Below are 21,321 nucleotides of genomic sequence, written 5' to 3' on the forward strand. Positions count from 1 at the left end.
GAGAGAGGGAGAGAGGGAGAGAGAGAGAGAGAGAGAGAGAGAGAGAGAGACGAGAGAGAGAGAGAGGAGAGAGAGAAGAGAGAGAGAGAGAGAGAGAGAGAGAGAGAGAGAGAAAGAGAGAAATAGATAGATAGATATATAAATATAGATAGATAGATATATAAATATAGAGAGAGAGAGAGAGAGAGAGAGAGAGAGAGAGAGGGAGGAGAGAGAGAGAGAGAGAGAGAGAGAGAGAGAGAGAGAGGGAGAGAGAGAGAGAGAGAGAGAGAGAGAGAGAGAGAGAGAGAGAGAGAGAGAGAGAGAGAGAGAGAGAGAGAGAGAGAGAGAGAGAGAGAGAGAGAGAGAGAGAGAGAGAGAGAGAGAGAGAGAGAGAGAGAGAGAAAGAGAGAAATAGATAGATAGATAAAATTGTAGACTTTAGAAAATAGATAAAAAGATAGATGGGCAGGTCAAGTCATAAATATCTAATTCCAGACGTTAATCTTAAACAATGAATCGGCATTATTTTTAAACTACTAGCGGCTGCGCCCCTAGCTTCTAGAGGCTCTGTCCTCGGAGGAAGGAGGATAGACAGGAAAAAAAACACAATAATTAATTTAATATAAAATACCATTAAACCATTTTTAAAACCCTATGTAAAGCTCCTCTTAAATGAAGATATCAATCGGTTCAATGATTAGCAAGATTTTACCAGAAAAACAAACAAAAAAACATTACTACTTTACTTTATTAGCAGGAATATTACTCTTATAAATATCACTATTATTAGTAGATAGTTTTTATACCAAAAACATTTTTTTATTTCTAATTTTAGTTATTGCACAATCTAGAGCTTTTTAAATGCAAAACTTTTCAAAATTTAGGATGGGTCCGTATAGCACCTCTTATCGTTTATTTAGAAATATTATCATTGCCCAAACAATTTCAAACTTTGCATGTTCGTTCCTAAAACAGTAAGGTACTATTTAGAAAGTGTAGCAACTCTATAATCATTACCAGAAAGTCCGTATATCCACTTTTAATTCATAATGATTTTCTTAAAAGCAAAATTTGTATGATATAATCATCCCATACACTAGATGTTTTGAAATATTAATTCCTGGGATTACTCAGCATAATGTTATAAGGTAATCATCTCTATAATCAAGTCCTAAAGTAAGTATGTCCTTAAGCAGTAAGAGGACAGTATACACTGTAATTGACCAATGGTAAAATTTATAGTGGCCTCTCATTGGCTAATTTTTTTTACGTCATAATCAGAGTCAGACTCTTTTACTAGGTTTAACAGTTTTGAACAATTTAAGCACAATCTTATTTAGACTTTTAGATTAATGTTATGTTCTGACACTCTTTAATTGGTAGTGTTTGTTAGTTCTACCGTCAGATTTACGAGCTTTGCTTTTATGAATGTTCTCATTCCGTTTATCTAACAAGTATATCTGGAGCAAAAGAAAAGCTCATAAAAAATGTTAAGAAAATTAACCCTCCGACTTTTTGGCCCATAGAATCTCAATTATAGAGTATTTTTCTTAACAATGGATATTGGCCCTAAAAATCTATTTTCCCTCAAATTATTGGCTATTTAAATGTAATAAATCAACCCCCACCCCTTTCTAAAAAAATTTTTAAAACATCCCCTATCATTTGTTGGTTTAAAAATTTTGTACAGTTTTAATAAATCTTAATTTTAATCTTAATATTATAAACACTGATCAACAAAGTTATCGTTTTGCTATTTTTGCTTTGTTTATTATCATTGGGGAGGTACATCAATTTATCGTCATTTGTCTTGCCCCTTAAGATTTACGTCTTTCTAAGGGAAATGTAATTTAATGATTTTATTTATTATAAAAATACTCTACTTTTTATGCTCTGACTTTTTTACCCTAAAAAATGCGGGATGCATTTTCATTAAATTGAGAGAAAAAAGTCTCTAAGAAACATAAGACAACAGATTAAAATAAATAAGGATAACTATGTCTCTAAGAAGGGCAGCAATAACATCCCAATAACTTTTTTGATGAATCCAATAGATTTATTAGTCTAGATAGTTAATCTGACACAATAATTCGTCCAACTTAAAAAGAAATTTCTTGCAGACGATTTTTTTGTTACATATTTAGTCACATATGATTCAATTATGAAATTTAGATGTTTATACCTGACTTATTATATTGATAATTAAAAATCACTAAAATGTGTACACTTATTAACCAATAATATGGTCAGATTATTAAAAATTTGTGTAGATAAAGGTGCAATTAAAATATACAAATAAATCTGAAAAGTTGGGGTCTATTACTACGACCTACATAAAATCTAATTTTCTAAGGTAGCTTCGCTACTAAAATAAAATTAACAAGGGTAGCAATTTGCATAAGTAGCGAAAAGACAAAAAGATATATATGAGAAATTATTAATCCAACATCCCTTCCCTCTTTTGCATAATATACAAAAGATTAGGTCCAGTTATAGATCACCTTTTAAACTTTTAAAATAATGTTTTGTAAACATTCACTTTTTTTAACGACTATGTCACCGAAAATCAATTTAAAGAAAAAACAAAATAAAATAACATAGTTAGTTGTCAGTGTCTTTTTAGAGACGTGCGCCTAAGGGGGGGGGGGGGGCCGGGGGGGTTATATGAAGGTGTCAACACTCTCAGAATTTGGAAATGAGGGGACAATGGAACGTAAATTACACTAGTTACAAAAGTTTATAACTTATTCGTTGGACCAAAAAGTTCAGATACTTTTATTGAATTTTAAGTGAAGGTTTAATTAGTCAAAATATTTCTATTGATTTATTCCTGCCTTATATAAGCAATTTCACATAAAAATTTATTATTTATCTTTAGTTTAGGTTTTATAAAATCAATACATAAGTATTTTAATGCCCTTTAATTGCACGAACTTTGTCTTTAACCATTTTTGTTTGTCTTAATTTGCTTACAGACAATTGCAAAATTGACCGATAAAAATTTCTTTGTTAAAAATTTGAAAAAAAAAGTTTAAACCATTTTTTACAATAATTTTTATTGTAATTTGGTTTATAGCTGGAAAATTCTAGATTTTTATTTATACAAAAAGCTTTATGGTTATTTTCATGGATAAGACAATTGACGATGAATAAATGTAGACTCCCAATGATGATAAACAAAATTTTACCTTCTGTAGATTAAAAATATTAGTTGGAAAGTTTGGAGAATGATAGTTTGACCAACCAATCGAGAGTCCCCAAAGTTTATAAGCGCAATTTAAAAACTTTGGGAACCAGTATAATTTACAATCAATTGGCCCCTCCCTCCCTACGTTTTAAAAATGATTATTTTGATTTTCATTATTTTTAATATGAAATTTAGAAAACTTTTTCTTAATCTTTTTCGCTGATTAAAATTACACCACTGAAAATATAAATATAGGGTAATATCCTCTTAGAAATATTTTTTTTCAATTTTGAAAATTTGAGTACAAATATCAAAATGAAGTGAAAAACTTATTCATTCCATAAACAAATAGAATAAAGGTCTTATCGCTTTGGTCAATGAGAGTTAAATTCGGATTATTAGAGCACTATGAGTATTAAACACTATACTATTGGAAGACTCGAGCTCATTTATAGACGTTTATTTCCTATATAAATCTGTCATGGATCTTGATGCAATATATGAAGCCGTTTTATAAAAAAAATCAGTCGATAATATTACATAAGGTGAAATGTAGAAAAAGTCGTCGCTCATATAGGTATAGAATGATTATTTAATAAATTATTTTTGTCTAAAGCTAAATATCTGAAAAATGGCTTACTAGGTTTTTGTGTGGAAGGATTGACTATTTTTTAATCCTAATTCTTTTCTATAGTTTGTTAGAATATTAAGTGCAGTAAATAATATATTATGTTGTAAAAAAAAATAGTATAAAGTATAAATACTAGATAAAATCACTAAAATAAGATAAAAAAAACATATACATAGATCTATTATCAATTAAAATTTTTCTCACTTATTTTAATAACAATATAACTGTATATCATAATTATAATTACTAATAACTTTCTTAATATGCTTTCTAATATATAATGTGGTCGCAATATATATTATGCGCGTAGCCACTTAACATGCGCGCAGCCACCTGACATGCGCGTAGCCACCTGTCTCAAATAAAACTACTGATGGAAATTCGCTCGTGTGTTTAAACTCGGCGAATTTCTGACAAATTTTCATGAAATGCGCGAGTTAAGTGTGCGTTAAAAAACAGCAGAAAAATCTGGCAAAGAAAATAGCGGAAAATCCACAAAAGGAAACAGCAAATTAACAATTTAAAACAAAATATAACAAATCATAAAAATATTCTGAAATTAACTATTTTGAAAAAAAATTGCTTAAAAACAAAAAAAAAATAATAGATGATAATTTATATGTTTTGGTTTAAGGTTAGACACAATACATATCTAAATAAGTTTAATTTGCTAATTCATTAGATAGTATTTTTTGTTCAGTTTTGAATAAAGTTACTAAAGTTCGTAAATATAGCTATAGAATGGAGTAAAGTTAAAGTAAGAGAGAGAGAGAGAGATAGAGAGAGAGAGAGAGAGAGAGAGAGAGAGAGAGAGAGAGAGAGAGAGAGAGAGAGAGAGAGAGAGAGAGAGAGAGAGAGAGAGAGAGAGAGAGAGAGAGAGAGAGAGAGAGAGAGAGAGAAAATAGAAAGGATATAGTGAGAGAAAGGAAATACGTAAGATAAGAGGGGTGGGAAAGGTGTTCTTATGAAAATACTAAAGATTTTAGATTTCAATAGCGATGGTAATCTATAATTCACTGTCTGTCTGTTCGTAACACTTACGAGGTTCTATGTTTTTCTGAGCTGCTATTCATGACACAAATAAAAAACATATTTCAGTATTTAAAAAGTTTTATGATTTTCTATTTTTCTCTATAAAAAATAGCACAAAATCATTCCAATACTTGAATTGCCAACTAAAAAATCCTAAAACTATTCTTAGACCTAGACGAACCTTCCCTTAACTGATCTTAACTTCAGATATTAGTTTAAAAATTAAAAAATGGGGGTAGAGTTTCCCTTGACTAAAAGAGTTATAAACCTTCCTGGGGCCTATGAGGTATGTATTGTAAGAAACAACATGTTACTTTTATATATGGAAAATTAATAGCGGTTATGTATAGACACCGATTGGACGACAAGAATTGTATACATGAGAATCCGCGAAAGTCGTAAGACCCTATCTCTCTCTCCCTCTCTCTTCCTCCTTCTCTATCTTTCCCTCCCTCCCTCTCTATCTTTCTCTCTTCCTCTCTCCTTTTTTTTCTATTGGCATAAAGGAATATACAAAAAACCTATATCTCCCAAAATTTGAGAGGATAAAGTAAATAATCTGTAAGTCCATCCGTCTGTCTGTAACGCTAATTCTATTATTTTTCTTCTCATACTCTCTCTTTTATATAAATCAAATATCGGAACTATCATATATGTGTGTCTGTCAGGTATTTTTCTTCTTTTTCTATAAATATATTCTTTATTTTATGCTTATAAATTATATCAAGATACAGCAATTATAAGTTTTCATTTTATAAAGTTTAGTTTTCTTTCATTTTTCTGCAAGTTACTTATCCCCTTAAACTCTGAGTTTTGTCCACTTCCTCCTATTTCCTTTCTTCTGTAGATTCACAGGGAAAGGACAATACATGGAAAATTAATCTTTAAATTGTCAAAACTGAAAATTTGCCAGTGTTAGCATGAAAAGGTTTAGGGAAGTTTTTAAAGTCCTTTTATCGTCAATTTAGACATGTTAAAATTGTCCTATAAATGTGTTAACTCTATAATGACTTTGTGTTTAATTACAAGTATCCCCAATGAGCATAAACAAAATAGCTCCCTCTCCAGATAACATATTTTGGTTAAAGAATTAAGATACTAATAGTTTGAAATCTAATATATCAAAATTCAATAATAACACCTAAAGTTTTCAGGCCAACGAATAAGGTAATGTGTTTTTCACTTTGCTTAAAATCCAATGTCTCTTCATACCATAGACATCCAAGGGTCGGGGTAAAGAGTTAATTACCCCCTCAAACTTTGAAATTTCTAATTTTACCCTCTCAGAATTTTTCAAAAATACATTAGATTACTCCCCTCAAACCTTCGAAACTCTTTATTTAACCAACTCAAAATAAAAAAGCTTGGACGTCCCTGTTCTATACAATCTTTATCCCGTATGTCTGTCTGCGACTGACCGTATACCGTATCTACAACTTTTATAAAGGATAAGACAATGTCCGATAAATTGTTTTACATCCCCAATGATTATACACAAAATATCCCCTTCTTTAGATTACAGTTAGTGGTTGAAACGTATGGGCACATAACTTAAAAAAACGACTAATCAAAATTCAATAAAAGCCTCCAAAGTTGTTAAGTCAACTAATAAGAAAACGTTATTATAAAACTTTGGGAGCTAGTGTAATAAACAGCCCAATATCCCTACTACTGTATACAACCTTTATTCCGTATGTCTGTCTGTGTGGCTGACCGTATCTACAACTTTCATCAACTTGTTCCGTTGTTGTAGTTTTGTGCTGTGCTCGTAACAACTAGGGAAATAGGGATGGGACAATGGTTATTGAACTATTTTTTTAGTTCTTCAGAAAGGAAGGGACATTGGACTGAAAGTAACAATATGGTACCAAAAATTTAAAAAAAAATGTTTGTTGGATAAAAAACTTTATTTACTTAAAGGGGACTATCCACGAGCGAGAGCACATGATTCTAAGTACCTCTAGCATTGATCCTAAGTATTTTCTGTAAAAATATAATAGGTCACCATATATCATTAATGTATTGACGAGAAAACTTATGTTTCACCATGTTTTTTTAGGTATTTTAATTGATTTTCAAAACTTTTATGAAGCTAGTTCATTTAATAAAATGGATATTTGATGATACATATGCGAATACTCGTGTTATATAGATTGTAAATTAATCCATACTAGCATTAATTTAAACATACATATGATTTTTAATTTTAATTTTTATCATTTGACAACATGGACAATTAAAGACACCCCGAACTCAACAAAACGTTTGATAGAATTTTGACTAAAAAGGATGGACATTATTTTACTTATCTTCAACTTGAAGTGGTGAAACATAAATTTTCTCGTCAATATATTAATTATTAATAGTGACCTATTATATTCTGAAAGAAAATACTCAGTATCAATGATGGAAGGTACTTAGAATCACGTGCTCTTGTTCGTAGATAGTCCCCTTTAATTTTGATTGGTTGATTCAAAACTTTTAATCATTTATTTTCATCTACAGAATGGTTGAATTTGTCTGTCATCATTGGGTATATGCATATATTAATCTATCGATCTCATAAAATCCCAGTAATTTATTTAGTTTTTAAGACTTTGGTATTAGCGCAGAATGCCGTAGCTTTATTTCAGTGGAAATTGTCCTATTAGGTCACTATCTGTAGCTTAATATTTCAATAATTACTGAAATTTTTCTTCTTCTCTATTTCAGGGAAGCTTCACATGTGTCCCAGGTTGATTTTTAGCTGTTTATTTATACATTTGAGTCTTACGGTGGTTTTAGCCTAATTTATTTTCTTCTGTACCCCTGCCAATACAATACAGAGTCCAATATAATACAAAGCCAGTATATGCATGTGGCGCAGCCACTAGTAAAAAAACAAGCAAAAGCAGCTTATTTAAATCAAAACATACCTGAAAAGAAATATTAATTTCAAATATATGAAACAATCCCAGACGTGTTACTAAAATTTCAAATAAAAATCTAAATTGATTTTACTCATTTTAGTAGCCTTTTTATATTTGTTTGTTATCTAATTATCTGTAAACTAAGATTTTCTACAATGCAATGCAATGGCTGGTTCGTCTATTCCTCCGGAATAAATAGATCTTATAGTTTCTAAACTTTTTGAGATGATTCCTTTCTACCTATATTTATATATCAACTTATCCAACTATCTCTTTAACCAACTATCTATCTATCCAACTATCTATCTATTCAACTATCTATCTATCTATCCAACTATCTATCTAACTATCTATTTATCTATCCAACTATCTATCTATCTATCCAACTATCTATCTATCTATCCAACTATCTATCTATATACAACTATATATCTTTAAACTATATCTTTTAATCTTATATCTTTATACATCCATTTATCCGTTTAATTTTTCTATCCAACTGCCTATCTATCCATTCATCTATCAATACCTGAGTATTTCCAAGTTTATACGTGGCCGGATCCACCTCCAGACATGCCAGAAGCTGCTCTGTCCTGTTTCTGGCGGCTTGCAGCACCTCCAGGTTGCTGCTGGCGGACGCAACCTGGCCGCTGGCAATAGCTGCTTCACCATTCTGATCCAATCCCTCGCCTAGTATAAATAACAAATTTTAATTTCGAGGTTTCGTGTTTTTTTAAATATGTATAGTCATTATTAGACTATAAAAGTTTTAAAGATTTTTAATCAATATAATAGATTTGAAATCTGCATAAAATTTTAAGGATTTTTTATAAAATTCGTTTTTTATATAATTCTTTATTTAAAGGCGCAAATACGATTTAAGTTAATAAATTTTGACCAATAGGATAGCTGGATTGGAAACTACCTACGCTCTAATTGGTTGAATGATGTACGTCACTTAAGCTTCTCCAATCAGAGCGCAGATAGTTTTCAATCCACCAATCACAGATCTCAAAATTATTTAACTTAATTTGTATTTGCGCCTTTAAATAAAGAATTATATAAAAAACTAATTTTATAAAAAATCCTTAAAATTTTATGCAGATTTCAAATCTATTATATTGATTAAAAATCTTTAAAACTTTTATAGTCTAGTCTATATAGTTATCTTTTTATTTCTGATGGATTCCTTTAGTAATATAGTATAATCTAGAATAAGTTTTTACTATTTTTGTTATTATCTAAGGGTTAAAAATTCTTGAAGTAGGTTCTAAGGCCCATCCGAATTAAATCAGACAACCAACCCTTTTATTGAACTTTTTGAAGTATATGGATCTAGTAGTAAGAGAAATCGCCCAAAGAATAAAATATCCTCCCCCCCTTTTTTCTCATGACTTTTTCTTTACGACTCTAAAAACTACTAGGTAGGCAGACCGACTAAAATCCCTTCCCTTATGTGCCCCTAGAGGCCCATAGGAGCGCAGCCGCTAGTTACCTAGTATAGAGAATCTTCTGTTGAAATCTTTGAAGTTGATATTTTCAGGGAAGCCGACTTTGTGCAGCCTGACCGCGTCTAGGATTTGGGAACCACGGAGCTGAAATACAAAACGTTATGGAGAATCTACATATAAAATCAGACGCCTATCTTTAAAACAGCTCAAATGGGACTATAAAATACTTTTAAGAAAGAAAATATGATTTCATACTTTTTGAAGCTACAGTTTATTTGATTACAAACATATTATGAAAATATGAGTAAAATATCTTTTATAAATAGAAATAAAAGTATATAATCGTATCTATATGTCTGCCTGTCTGTCTATCTATCTAATCATCTATCCTATACCTGAGCCCTAACAAGAGGAATATTAAGAGTTGCTAGCTCAATATCAATCTGACTGTCTTCGCATAAACCTCCTAAACATAAAAAACATTAAAAAAAGTCCGTTTTAAATAAGTAGCTTTTGACAGGGAGGAAGCGGACATTGGGCTATTTAAGAAATTAGTCCCCGAAGTTTTATGATTGCATTTTCTTATTCGTTTGCTAAATAGCTTTGGGGACTTTTACAGAATTTTGATTGATCGGTTTAATTAGATGAGTGTCCACTAATTGTAATCAACAGAAGGGGCATTGTTATGGTTCATCATTTGGTATACACATCAATTTATCGTCCAAATTGTCTTTCCCCTTTAGATTGCTGAGTTTTTGATCAAAATACTGAAAAGCAGTTTTTTGTTAGGGGACATTGAACTGTAAATCATATCTGGTTCCCAAATATTTATTAACACGTTTTCTTGTAGGCTTGCTTAAAAACTTTGGGGACCTTTAAAAATATTAGTGAAAACATAATTTTTTTACCTAATAAGGGATAAATATGTTTATAATTTCTGGCTTAGTTATTAAGCGCCTGGAAGCTAGGCACTAAGCAGAATATAGAGAATATTCCTCTTCATAAATTGATTGAGATAAAGAACACTACAAGGATAGGAAATAATAAATTATTACACCGCATTTTGTAGTTCTTAATCTAAAAAGTATAAAAATCAAAAATCTTTTATTAAAATGATTGTTAAAACATTTTTTACCTAATGCTTGTGGAAGATAACAGTGTACAAACTTTATTTTAGTTCTTCTCAATTGTTCCACAATGCTATCTGTCTGGAACTTACACTAAATAAATATAATAGTGACGCCTTGCGGTTTATTTTTAAACTAAAATACGCAACAAAACCTTCATGTTCGTAGATCACGGATTTTTCAAAATAAATTTGGTGGATTTTTAAAAAGCATGTTAGAATTGTCCAATCGATTAAAAACTTTCTGTGATGGTATGATTTAGAAAGCGTAGCAACTCTAAAATCGTCCATTTAAAACTTTTTACAACAAACTTTTGTAATTTTATAATTATCCTATTCATTTTTTTTAGAAAATTTTATTCTGAGAACAACAATGTACAATAATATGTTGTCATACATATTTTTTTAATAAATAAGAAACAGTAATTAATTTCTTCAATTCATTTTAAATCAAGAAAGAATTATCTAATTATTATAAAATTTTACTTACGCATGAAAGAAACTTTAAATTTATATAAACCTTATTATTGATTTATAAGCAATATACATCATTTTAAGAAGCGCTGGAAAGTGTAATGTGTGACGTCATAAAAATGCTCCATCTCTTTTTTTATGGGTTTCATTTTCCACTTCTCCTCTTGTCCCTCTTTTTTTAGACTTATTTTTATGACTTCATACACGACACTTTCCAGCGCTTCTTATTTTAAGCTACAACCATTCATATTTTTTTTTTCTGATTTATATTAATATACCTGTAAAACGGAAGAATGTCTCTTGAGACCTGCGGAACTGCTGGTGAATGCCCGCCGGATGGAGGATGCCCTGCGCAGTGCCAGGTTGCCTTCAGTGCCCGGTAAAGTGCCACCTTTACCGCCGGCTGAGACCGCCGTACTGCCGCCGCGATACTTCATAAACAGTTCAGTAACATTCTAAACAGCGACAATTAGGCAGGGATCTAATGGGATAAGACTATGGCCGAAAAATTGCTGAACAAGTCCAATGATGATAAACAAAATTATCCTTCGGTAGATTTCAATTAGTGGTTAAAACGTGTAGAGACTCAACTTTATGTAAAACCAATCAAAATTCAATAAAAGTCCCTAATATTCTTTAAGCCAACCAATAAGGAAACGCTACCACAAAAATAGTGTAATAAACAGCACAATGTCCCCTCTCTCCCAGCAATTATTTCCATAAGTAGCGAAGCTACAAAAAACTATTCATTATTCTTTTTTTTTTACAGATTCCTTATTTAAATAATTGGTTGTTTGTCTGTCCGTAGCTTAAGATTACTTTAACATCTGAGCCGATATAATTCTCCTTTGCAGTGAAGCTTCTTATAGGCCCAGGGAAGCATTTAAAACAATAATAAATATTGATTGGTTTGTTTAAACCTGGAGTGTTTAACTTTTCAACTAATAATTTTGATTTTCAAAGGGTCAATTTTGTTTACCATCACAAGTGATGTATAAATATTTATGGTCTATAGTCTTATCTCCCATGATCCATGCTATTAATGAAAAATCAAACCAGAGCAGTGACCAAAGTTTTACACTTTCTTTAACTTAAAACTTTGGGTACCATTATCAAATCTTGGTTTAAACCTGCAGTGTCTAAACTTTTCCACCAATAATTTAATTACCTTGTCTTGTGACTCTAGGAGCAGGTTTGAAGCTTGTTTACAAATAATATTCTCTCTGCCCATCTTCAACCAATTTGATGTGTTGTACATCACTGGATTGGTTCCCTGAGCAAAATATTTAGATTTTAGTACCAACAGACAAAGGTTGCTCAATGCTGAATAAGGGTGAATGAATACAAAAAATAGTCCGAAATTAAACAAAAATTTTCAGACCTCTAGATCTAATAGGTTCAGTGCCGAGATGATAAGAGATGTTTAAGAAGATATTGGTACCCTAGGCAAAATATTTAGATTTTAGTACCAACAGACAAAGGTTGCTAAATAAAATGTCAAACGAATGAAAAAATAGTCGAATATTAAACAAAAAAATTTGGTACCAAACCTCAAAGGAGAATTATGAAGCAAGAAATCATACTTTAGGATAGAAACAAAAATTTTATAATGAAATGGACACATTAGATAAATTGGTATTGTACTGTCAATTTTAAATTCTAACAAACTTTTAATAAGATAGATAATTAGATAGATATACAAAATAATAATAAAATTCATTAAACCATTTTGTGAAGTTTTTCCAGTGCCAAATCTACCCTCTTTATTTTTAGTTAAAAAATGTGTTATTATTAAGGTAGATTAAGGTAAATAGGTCCCCGCCGGGTTCGAGCTCTACGCAGGAGGTATTTTTACCTGAAGATGGCGGAGTGTAAATGTAGTTTGATCAGGTCCGGGCTTGATCAGGTCTTCATGTACAGATGAAGGCCTAAATAAATATATATTTGTGTTGCAATTTATTATATTTATCACGCAACCTTCTCTAAATAGACATCTTAATCAAGGCAATTGTACAAAGACGCCCAAGCTTTTTTGAGAGGGGGTAAAATGAGTGAGGGGTTTGAAAGGTTTGAGCAGAAAGGTTGGGGTGGTAATCTAATGTAATTTAAAAATTTTGAGTTAAATGAAAGGTTTCTAAGTTTGAGGGAGACAAACACCCCTTAGACGTCTATGTAGAATGTAATTATACAATATTTATTTCTATTTCTATAAAAATTTATATTGGCATCTTTAGCATTAGGTCAAACATAGGGATGGATATAATACACGTAGCTATGATTATGAGAGTGGAAATTCTATCGTCGATTTAGGTTGCTACTTTTTGGTAACTACTTTCCTCAATAGGCAGGGGAGGGTATGGTGTAAAATGTTTGGATGGGGGTGCTCATTATATTAGCCAAATTTCACTTTATCAGAGTACACGATAATCTGGTGTAAGATCTAAGTAACAATAAATCCATTGTGCTATCAGCTTACCTGTCAGACCTACAGTGTTCCTGTAGCAGTCTGTCTGTATAGTTGGCATCTCCTGATCCATACCTGTCAGTCCTACAGTGCTCCTGTAGTAGTCTGTCTGTATAGTTGGCATCTCCTGATCCTTACCTGTCAGTCCTACAGTGTTCCTGTAGTAGTCTGTATAGTTAGTATCTCCTGATTCTTACCTGTCAGTCCTACAGTCTTCCTGTAGTAGTCTGTCTGTATAGTTTTCATCTCCTGATCCTTACCTGTCAGTCCTACAGTGCTCCTGTAGCAGTCTGTCTGTATATTTAGTATCTTCTGATTCTTACCTGTCAGTCCTACAGTATTCCTGTAGTAGTCTGTCTGTATAGTTTTCATCTCCTGATCCTTACCTGTCAGTCCTACAGTGCTCCTGTAGCAGTCTGTCTGTATAGTTAGTATCTCCTGATCCTTACCTGTCAGCCCTACAGTGCTCCTGTAGCAACATGTCTGTAAAGTTGGCATCTCCTGATCCTTACCTGTCAGTCCTACAGTGTTCCTGTAGCAGTTTGTCTGTAGAGTTATCATCTCCTGATCCTTACCTGTCAGTCCTACAGCGTTCCTCTAGCAGTCTAACTGTATAGTTAGTATCTCATGATCCTCACCTGTCAGTCCTACAGTACTCCTGTAGCAGTCTGTCTGTATAGTTAGTATCTCATGATCCTTACCTGTCAGTCCTACAGTACTCCTGTAGTAATCTGTCTGTATAGTTAGCATCTCCTGATCCTTACCTGTCAGTCCTACAGTGCTACTGTAGCAGTCTGTCTGTATAGTTAGTATCTCCTGATCCTTACCTGTCAGTCCTACAGTGCTCCTGTAGCAACCTGTCTGTAAAGTTGGCATCTCCAGATCCATACCTGTCACTCCTACAGCGTTCCTCTAGCAGTCTAACTGTATAGTTAGTATCTCATGATCCTCACCTGTCAGTCCTACAGTGCTCCTGTAGTAGTCTGTCTGTATAGTTAGTATCTCCTGATCCTTACCTGTCAATCCTGCAGTGCTCCTGTAGTAGTCTGTATAGTTAGTATCTCCTGATCCATACCTGTAAGTCCTACAGTACTCCTGTAGTAATCTGTCTGTATAGTTAGTTTCTCCTGATCCTTACCTGTCAGTCCTACAGTGCTCCAATAGCAGTCTGTCTGTATAGTAAGTATCTCCTGATCCATACCTGTAAGTCCTACAGCGTTCCTGTAGCAGTCTAACTGTTTAGTTAGTATCTCCTGATCCTTACCTGTCAGTCCTACAGTGTTCCTGTAGTAGTCTGTCTGTACAGTTATCATCTCCTGATCCTTACCTGTCAGTCCTACAGTGCTCCTGTAGTAGTCTGTCTGTACAGTTATCATCTCCTGATCCTTACCTGTCAGTCCTGCAGTGCTCCTGTAGCAATCTGTCTGTATAGTTAGTTTCTCCTTATCCTTACCTGTCAGTCCTGCAGTGCTCCTGTAACAGTCTGTCTGTAAAGTTGGCATCTCCTGATCCTGGGTACAGGCTTTCCTCATCCAGGATCCATAACAATCCACGTTTGTCAAGCTAAACAAATATTCGCATAAAATTTTGTGTGGGATGTTTTAAGCGATTTACCTCAAAATGTCTAGTCGAGCAGATATTTGTAATAAATAAAAAATACATATCGGGGAAACGAGGAAGGGGGATTTTTAAAATGTTTTTCTTAGAAAAGGTTAAATAAGGTAATATTGAGTATTGCGTAGTATGGTACCAAAGATGTAAAAGGGATAATTTACTGCAATTGTATTGCCTCCCAGAGGGTTATATATAAAAGTAACATTGTTAATAATTTTCCGCCAATAATCTTAACTAATAGAAGAAGTAGTTATTGGTCCATTAAGATCCCTAATACTTATTGGCGTACGTACGCAGGGCTTATATTTCTTTGTTTATTATCATTGAGGATGTACATCAATTAATCATCCATTGTCTTATCCCTTAAGATCCCTGTAACTGACCTGACTAAGGCTAAGATCACTCTGTGAAGTCCTGAGGGTTGACTGTTTGTCAATCAGTTGTACCAGCCCCTCCGGGGTGCTCAGCTCGGTTAGGTCAGACAGGTTGGGGATATCAATTCCCTCGTCTTCGTATCTGTAAATAATAAATGCATTACATCTAGATATCTAACCAGTAAAATAGACCAATAAGACCACAGTGTAGGAAAATGGACTGTTTATAACACAAGTCTCCAAAGTTTTACAATAAAGTTATTCGTTGGCTTCACAAATTTGGGGACTTTACTGAATTTTGATTGGTTGGTTTATTAAGTTGAATGTTTAAACATTTTAACCAATCTGCAGAAGGGGTAACTTTGTGTGTTATCATTTAGGAAATACATCAATTTATCGGCCATTATCTTATCCCTAATTAGGCTTATTTTTTTAAGGTAGGCTTCTCAGATCACTCTTTTTTTTGTGTCTGTATGTTTGTTTTTCTCTTTATGACATGTATCTGTCTGTCTGTATTTCTGTCAGTAATTCTCACCTTTCTTTAAGTTGTGTGATGGCACGATCATGAAACAGCTGCTGTAAGCGTTCCTAAAAAATAAATATCCTTAATTTATAAAATGATATTTTTAGTGATGATATGTTTATATAAGTTAGGGTAGCCGCCGCTGGTAATATAAATATAAGAAAACCTGTGTGTAATTTTGACAAAGTTCCTCGAAATTAGCACCAGACATTCTAAAACAAACAACAAATAATTAGAAAAGGTGAACATATCTACCTAGGCGTCCAAGGGGGGGGGTAATGGGCCATTTGGCACCCCCAAACGATTTTGGGGGTGCCGTAGGCACCCCCAAAATTTTGTGAACAATACCCCCCTGTTTTGGATAAAAATGACTTTTTACACTGAGTAAATTGAATTACTCCTCTTTAATATTACTCTTTGAAAAAAAATGTACGCTGTTTAAAAATGCCTATAAAATCAACATTTTTATTAAAAAATTCATTTTTAACTTAAAATGAAGAGAAAATCATTGTTTTTAAGATAATAGTAAAATCGATTTTTTTTATAAATTTTTAAAGAAAAGTACATTCTTAAAACCGGTTTTCTAAGTAAACAAACAAGAGTATAAAAAGCCAGTGTACAGCAGATTAATCAGTAGTAGTAGTAGTAGTAGTAGCACATTGTTTTTTAAGTAGTAGTAGTAGTAGTATTTTATTTGTCTTTAAATGAGTTGTAAATAGTAATTGTCTTTTAGAAACTAAGTACACACCAGAGATTTATTTGTGTCAGTTAACTCAAATTATATCTAAGTTTAGTTTAAGTTTGTGTATTTTAGTTTTATTTGGATGTGTTATAAGGCAATTTTAGTTTTCAAATTAGGAGTGGAATTTATTAATTAATTGTAACTTGTTGAAGCTTATTATTTTCAACAACTTATAATTTTCATAATATAGAGTGGTGAACTTATAACTCGTTTACTCTCTTTATTTCAAATTATTCCTCTACTAATTTTATTATATTAATTACTCATATTTGTAAAGGTCCTTTTAAAGAATTAAGTAACAAGAAGTAAACTGTGTTGTATGAACCTAGTGGATTAAAGTCTAACCAATTTTCTACAGAAAGCCCCATGCCTGCAGCTAATTGGTAAGTAAATTTGTAAGATTGTTCTAAATGATAAAATTAAGTAGATATTTAACTAACTTAAAGCATATCTTAAAATAATTCATATTTTAAAGCAATATCTTGAGCCTGAAATCTAAAGAACTAGCCATTATTTTAAGTAAAATCATTTAAAAATTTTTAAAGCAACTATATTTTGTCTTTGTTTTGAGATTTCTTGATAAATACTAGCTTACTGCCTTGTTTGTTATATTTATTAGGAAATTGTAGGGTTTTAGTCAAAATATTAGTCAAAAAGGTTATGGAAATATCATTTTAAATTGTTTAACATATTAATTGTTATAGTTCAACAATGGTTAGAACTACTGCAGTTGGAAGATTTTCATCAAACCTACCTATTTTTGTGTTATTAATAATTTATTGTTTGATTAATTTAATGTAAATACACATAATGTAAAGACAAAAGTTTTATTTATTTAAATTCTGGTATTCAAAATTAAAGGTGTTCTATAAAGCTTAAAAGGGGCTTAAATTTCCCAAAACATTGAACAATTAGTAGGTTTTCCCCTAGGGTGAAATGTAGTAATTATAACTATATTATTATTTTCATTGCTAGCTGAAAATTGTATTACATTTATTTGATTGCTGCATTTTATAAGCTGTATAGATATCTTTAATTTTGAAACCAGATTTAAATAAATGTTTCAAGAAAATGTCTTATAGAAATACAATAGCAGGACAATTAAACAGGCTGCTTAATTTTTTAGGAGAAACTGAAATTAGTTTTAAATTTCTGCAAAAGAAATATAGTGAAGATACTGCAAATTTCTACAAATATTTGAAATTTAGTATCAAAAGATTCCAGGCTAAACATTCAAGGTTAAATATTATTAAAGAAAATCACAAAGAAGGTTTTGACAAGAACAGTTTACAGGTAAGTATAAAAGAACTAAAGTTGATAATAGAAAATATTTCAACTATTCAAAGGTTTGTAGGTTTACTTGAAGGACTAAATGATGAAGAAACTCTAACTATTCTTTGGATCGAACAAGAATATGATGTCTTGAAAGAGTTATTTCTAAACTGTCTCAATAACTATGATAAGTTTGTGGATCTTAGAGCTACAGAAGCTACAGTGGTTGATGATACCGATGCTGGAACCAAGAAGAATGAACCCTTGGATTATCTGAAACCAAACCATACCCCTGACTTATATAGACAGCCAGACTGTGAAAATCAAGACTTTGTTTCATGTACAGATAACAAAGAACAAACAGATGTTGACCAACTGTTCACACCTGTTATCAGTGGCTATCAGACAAAATATCCAAACAAAGTATCAAGCAAGTTTTTGTCTGATAATACTACTTTCTATGAGTTAGATAGAAGTAGTTTAGTGCAACCTCAAATTGAAGAGATTGAGGATGATTTACTTGTTGAAGATAATGTAGAAGGTGAATCTTTAGATGAATATTTGACTTCATCTCAAGAGGAAGAAACTGGAAGGAATGTGGAACCTAATACTGAAGTTGTTGAGAATGTCTCTCTGGTTAATGGCGTCCAAGAAGTCAATGAAATTGTCATTAATTTATCAGTTAATAATATGACTGTATATGTCAAAAATGATTGTGCCAGGTCTAATAACCTGAAAACCGATGCAAGAAAAAACACAATCTGTAGTCATGAAAACATTTATGTCAAGGCTAAACAAGTGTTACAAACAGCAGCTGAAAGTGTTGTTGATCCAGAATGTGAGCAGAACCATGAAGATAATGCAAACCAAGAAGCTTGTTTTCAAACTAATCTCTATAAATATAAGGCTGTTGATGATAACATTGAACAATTAATCATTACTAATGTTTATGAGAAGGAAAATACAGAGAATGAGAATAGCAAGAGCAGTACTTGCTATTTACCTGAACTACCTTTTGTACAGCCTACAGATACACCACCACCTTCAAATGTGGAGAGCTTTATCATGATAGATTAGTTGATAAGGGTAAGATAAATGGATGAATTTGATTGATTGTGAAAGAACTTAATTAATTGTTCTGAGTAACTCGTAAGTAAATAGAATAAACTATAATTATAAAATATAAAGTTTTTGTTGCATTCTGTAATAAAGTCTGAATAACAAGAGAATAAGCTTAAATGTTATTTTAAAGAAATATTTCAGTTCCATTTAAGCGCAATGTAATTAATTGTATGGATTTAAATACAAGTATATAGTACTGTACAGAAAATTAGATCAATGCTTGACTTATAACTCGTCAAGGCTTGTCTAATGTTTATTCATTGTAAAAAGTAATTAGATCAATGCTTGACTTATAACTTGTCAAAGCTTATCTAATAATAATGTTTATTTATTGTACAGAATAATTAGATCAATGCTGGATTTATAACTCGTCAAGGCTTATCTAATATCTATTCATTGTACAAAGTAATTAGATCAATGCTGGACTTATAACTTGTCAAAGCTTGACTAATATTTGTTTACTGTAGTATGAAGTAATTAGAGCAATGCTGGACTTATATCTCGTCAAAGCTTGTTTAACATTTGTTTTTATTGTACAAACTAAATAGATCAATGCTTGACTTATATTTTGTCAAAGCTTGTCTAGTGTTTGTTTTATTGAAAGATTGATAGATACCAAATGCTGTGCTTAAATCGCTATGGCTTTGATAATCTATAAGTGTTGAAATATTTTTAAAATACAGTTTCAATGGTGATTCTATATTTCAATCACCTTGATACTTATATGGATTGCTTATTTTGCAATAACTTTGATAAGTATATGTATTGTACATTTGTATGTATTTATGTATTTGTAAACATTGAGTTTTAAATGATCAAATCAGTCAAAGCAGAAAATTCATATTTCAATTTTCTTTTGTTAAAACATTTAAGCTCATACTCAATGTTATGATTCTATAGTCTAATAGTAAAGAAAAAAATAAACTATTTTCAGTTAATCAGGTAAGTAGAAAATGAAGTTAAATCAACATTTGATTACTAAAGGGCAAAATATTAATTTTTAAAACTGTGTTTAAATTATTTTGGATTATTTAGAATTTAAGTACCCAAGAAGAAAAGTTATGATCTCAATATCATTATTATCAGGTAAAAAGTTTTAAAATAGTAATTCAATTTACTCATCTGGTTCTGGCCAGTGTTTTGGATAAAAATGACTTTTTACACTGAGTAAATTGAATTACTCCTCTTTAATATTACTCTTTGAAAAAAAATGTACGCTGTTTAAAAATGCCTATAAAATCAACATTTTTATTAAAAAATTCATTTTTAACTTAAAATGAAGAGAAAATCATTGTTTTTAAGATAATAGTAAAATCGATTTTTTTTATAAATTTTTAAAGAAAAGTACATTCTTAAAACCGGTTTTCTAAGTAAACAAACAAGAGTATAAAAAGCCAGTGTACAGCAGATTAATCAGTAGTAGTAGTAGTAGTAGTAGCACATTGTTTTTTAAGTAGTAGTAGTAGTAGTATTTTATTTGTCTTTAAATGAGTTGTAAATAGTAATTGTCTTTTAGAAACTAAGTACACACCAGAGATTTATTTGTGTCAGTTAACTCAAATTATATCTAAGTTTAGTTTAAGTTTGTGTATTTTAGTTTTATTTGGATGTGTTATAAGGCAATTTTAGTTTTCAAATTAGGAGTGGAATTTATTAATTAATTGTAACTTGTTGAAGCTTATTATTTTCAACAACTTATAATTTTCATAATATAGAGTGGTGAACTTATAACTCGTTTACTCTCTTTATTTCAAATTATTCCTCTACTAATTTTATTATATTAATTACTCATATTTGTAAAGGTCCTTTTAAAGAATTAAGTAACAAGAAGTAAACTGTGTTGTATGAACCTAGTGGATTAAAGTCTAACCAATTTTCTACAGAAAGCCCCATGCCTGCAGCTAATTGGTAAGTAAATTTGTAAGATTGTTCTAAATGATAAAATTAAGTAGATATTTAACTAACTTAAAGCATATCTTAAAATAATTCATATTTTAAAGCAATATCTTGAGCCTGAAATCTAAAGAACTAGCCATTATTTTAAGTAAAATCATTTAAAAATTTTTAAAGCAACTATATTTTGTCTTTGTTTTGAGATTTCTTGATAAATACTAGCTTACTGCCTTGTTTGTTATATTTATTAGGAAATTGTAGGGTTTTAGTCAAAATATTAGTCAAAAAGGTTATGGAAATATCATTTTAAATTGTTTAACATATTAATTGTTATAGTTCAACAATGGTTAGAACTACTGCAGTTGGAAGATTTTCATCAAACCTACCTATTTTTGTGTTATTAATAATTTATTGTTTGATTAATTTAATGTAAATACACATAATGTAAAGACAAAAGTTTTATTTATTTAAATTCTGGTATTCAAAATTAAAGGTGTTCTATAAAGCTTAAAAGGGGCTTAAATT

At 31.1% G+C, this 21,321-nt stretch overlaps 2 protein-coding genes across 2 annotated transcripts in view; one reads left to right on the top strand and one right to left on the bottom strand.

Annotated features, from left to right (window-relative positions):
• Window positions 1-21,321, bottom strand: part of LOC145305407 (unconventional myosin-XVIIIa-like) — a 201,893-nt gene that overhangs the window by 135,926 nt on the left and 44,646 nt on the right. Inside the window, exons 18-28 of the mRNA XM_080147025.1 lie at window positions 15,934-15,979; window positions 15,780-15,832; window positions 15,254-15,386; window positions 14,710-14,819; window positions 12,648-12,720; window positions 11,961-12,065; window positions 11,071-11,247; window positions 10,328-10,412; window positions 9,588-9,658; window positions 9,237-9,336; window positions 8,271-8,431 (exon numbers count right to left, since the gene is read on the bottom strand). Of these exons, the coding sequence (XP_080003151.1) occupies window positions 8,271-8,431; window positions 9,237-9,336; window positions 9,588-9,658; window positions 10,328-10,412; window positions 11,071-11,247; window positions 11,961-12,065; window positions 12,648-12,720; window positions 14,710-14,819; window positions 15,254-15,386; window positions 15,780-15,832; window positions 15,934-15,979 (1,114 nt within the window). The remainder of the gene's footprint in view (window positions 1-8,270; window positions 8,432-9,236; window positions 9,337-9,587; window positions 9,659-10,327; window positions 10,413-11,070; window positions 11,248-11,960; window positions 12,066-12,647; window positions 12,721-14,709; window positions 14,820-15,253; window positions 15,387-15,779; window positions 15,833-15,933; window positions 15,980-21,321) is intronic.
• Window positions 16,406-21,252, top strand: LOC145305494 (uncharacterized). Its single transcript, XM_080147113.1, has 3 exons — window positions 16,406-16,892; window positions 17,214-20,811; window positions 21,133-21,252. The coding sequence occupies exon 2, from the start codon at window positions 17,581-17,583 to the stop codon at window positions 18,856-18,858; it is 1,278 nt and encodes a 425-aa protein (XP_080003239.1). The 5' UTR covers window positions 16,406-16,892; window positions 17,214-17,580; the 3' UTR covers window positions 18,859-20,811; window positions 21,133-21,252.

This window comes from Acartia tonsa, chromosome 14, assembly GCF_053477335.1.
Source record: "Acartia tonsa isolate MP-2025a chromosome 14, ASM5347733v1, whole genome shotgun sequence".
Lineage (NCBI taxonomy): Eukaryota > Metazoa > Arthropoda > Copepoda > Calanoida > Acartiidae > Acartia > Acartia tonsa.

Coding starts and splice junctions, on each gene's coding strand:
- LOC145305494 (XM_080147113.1), top strand. CDS start 17,581: ATGTCTTATAGAAATACAATAGCAGGACAATTAAACAGGCTGCTTAAT.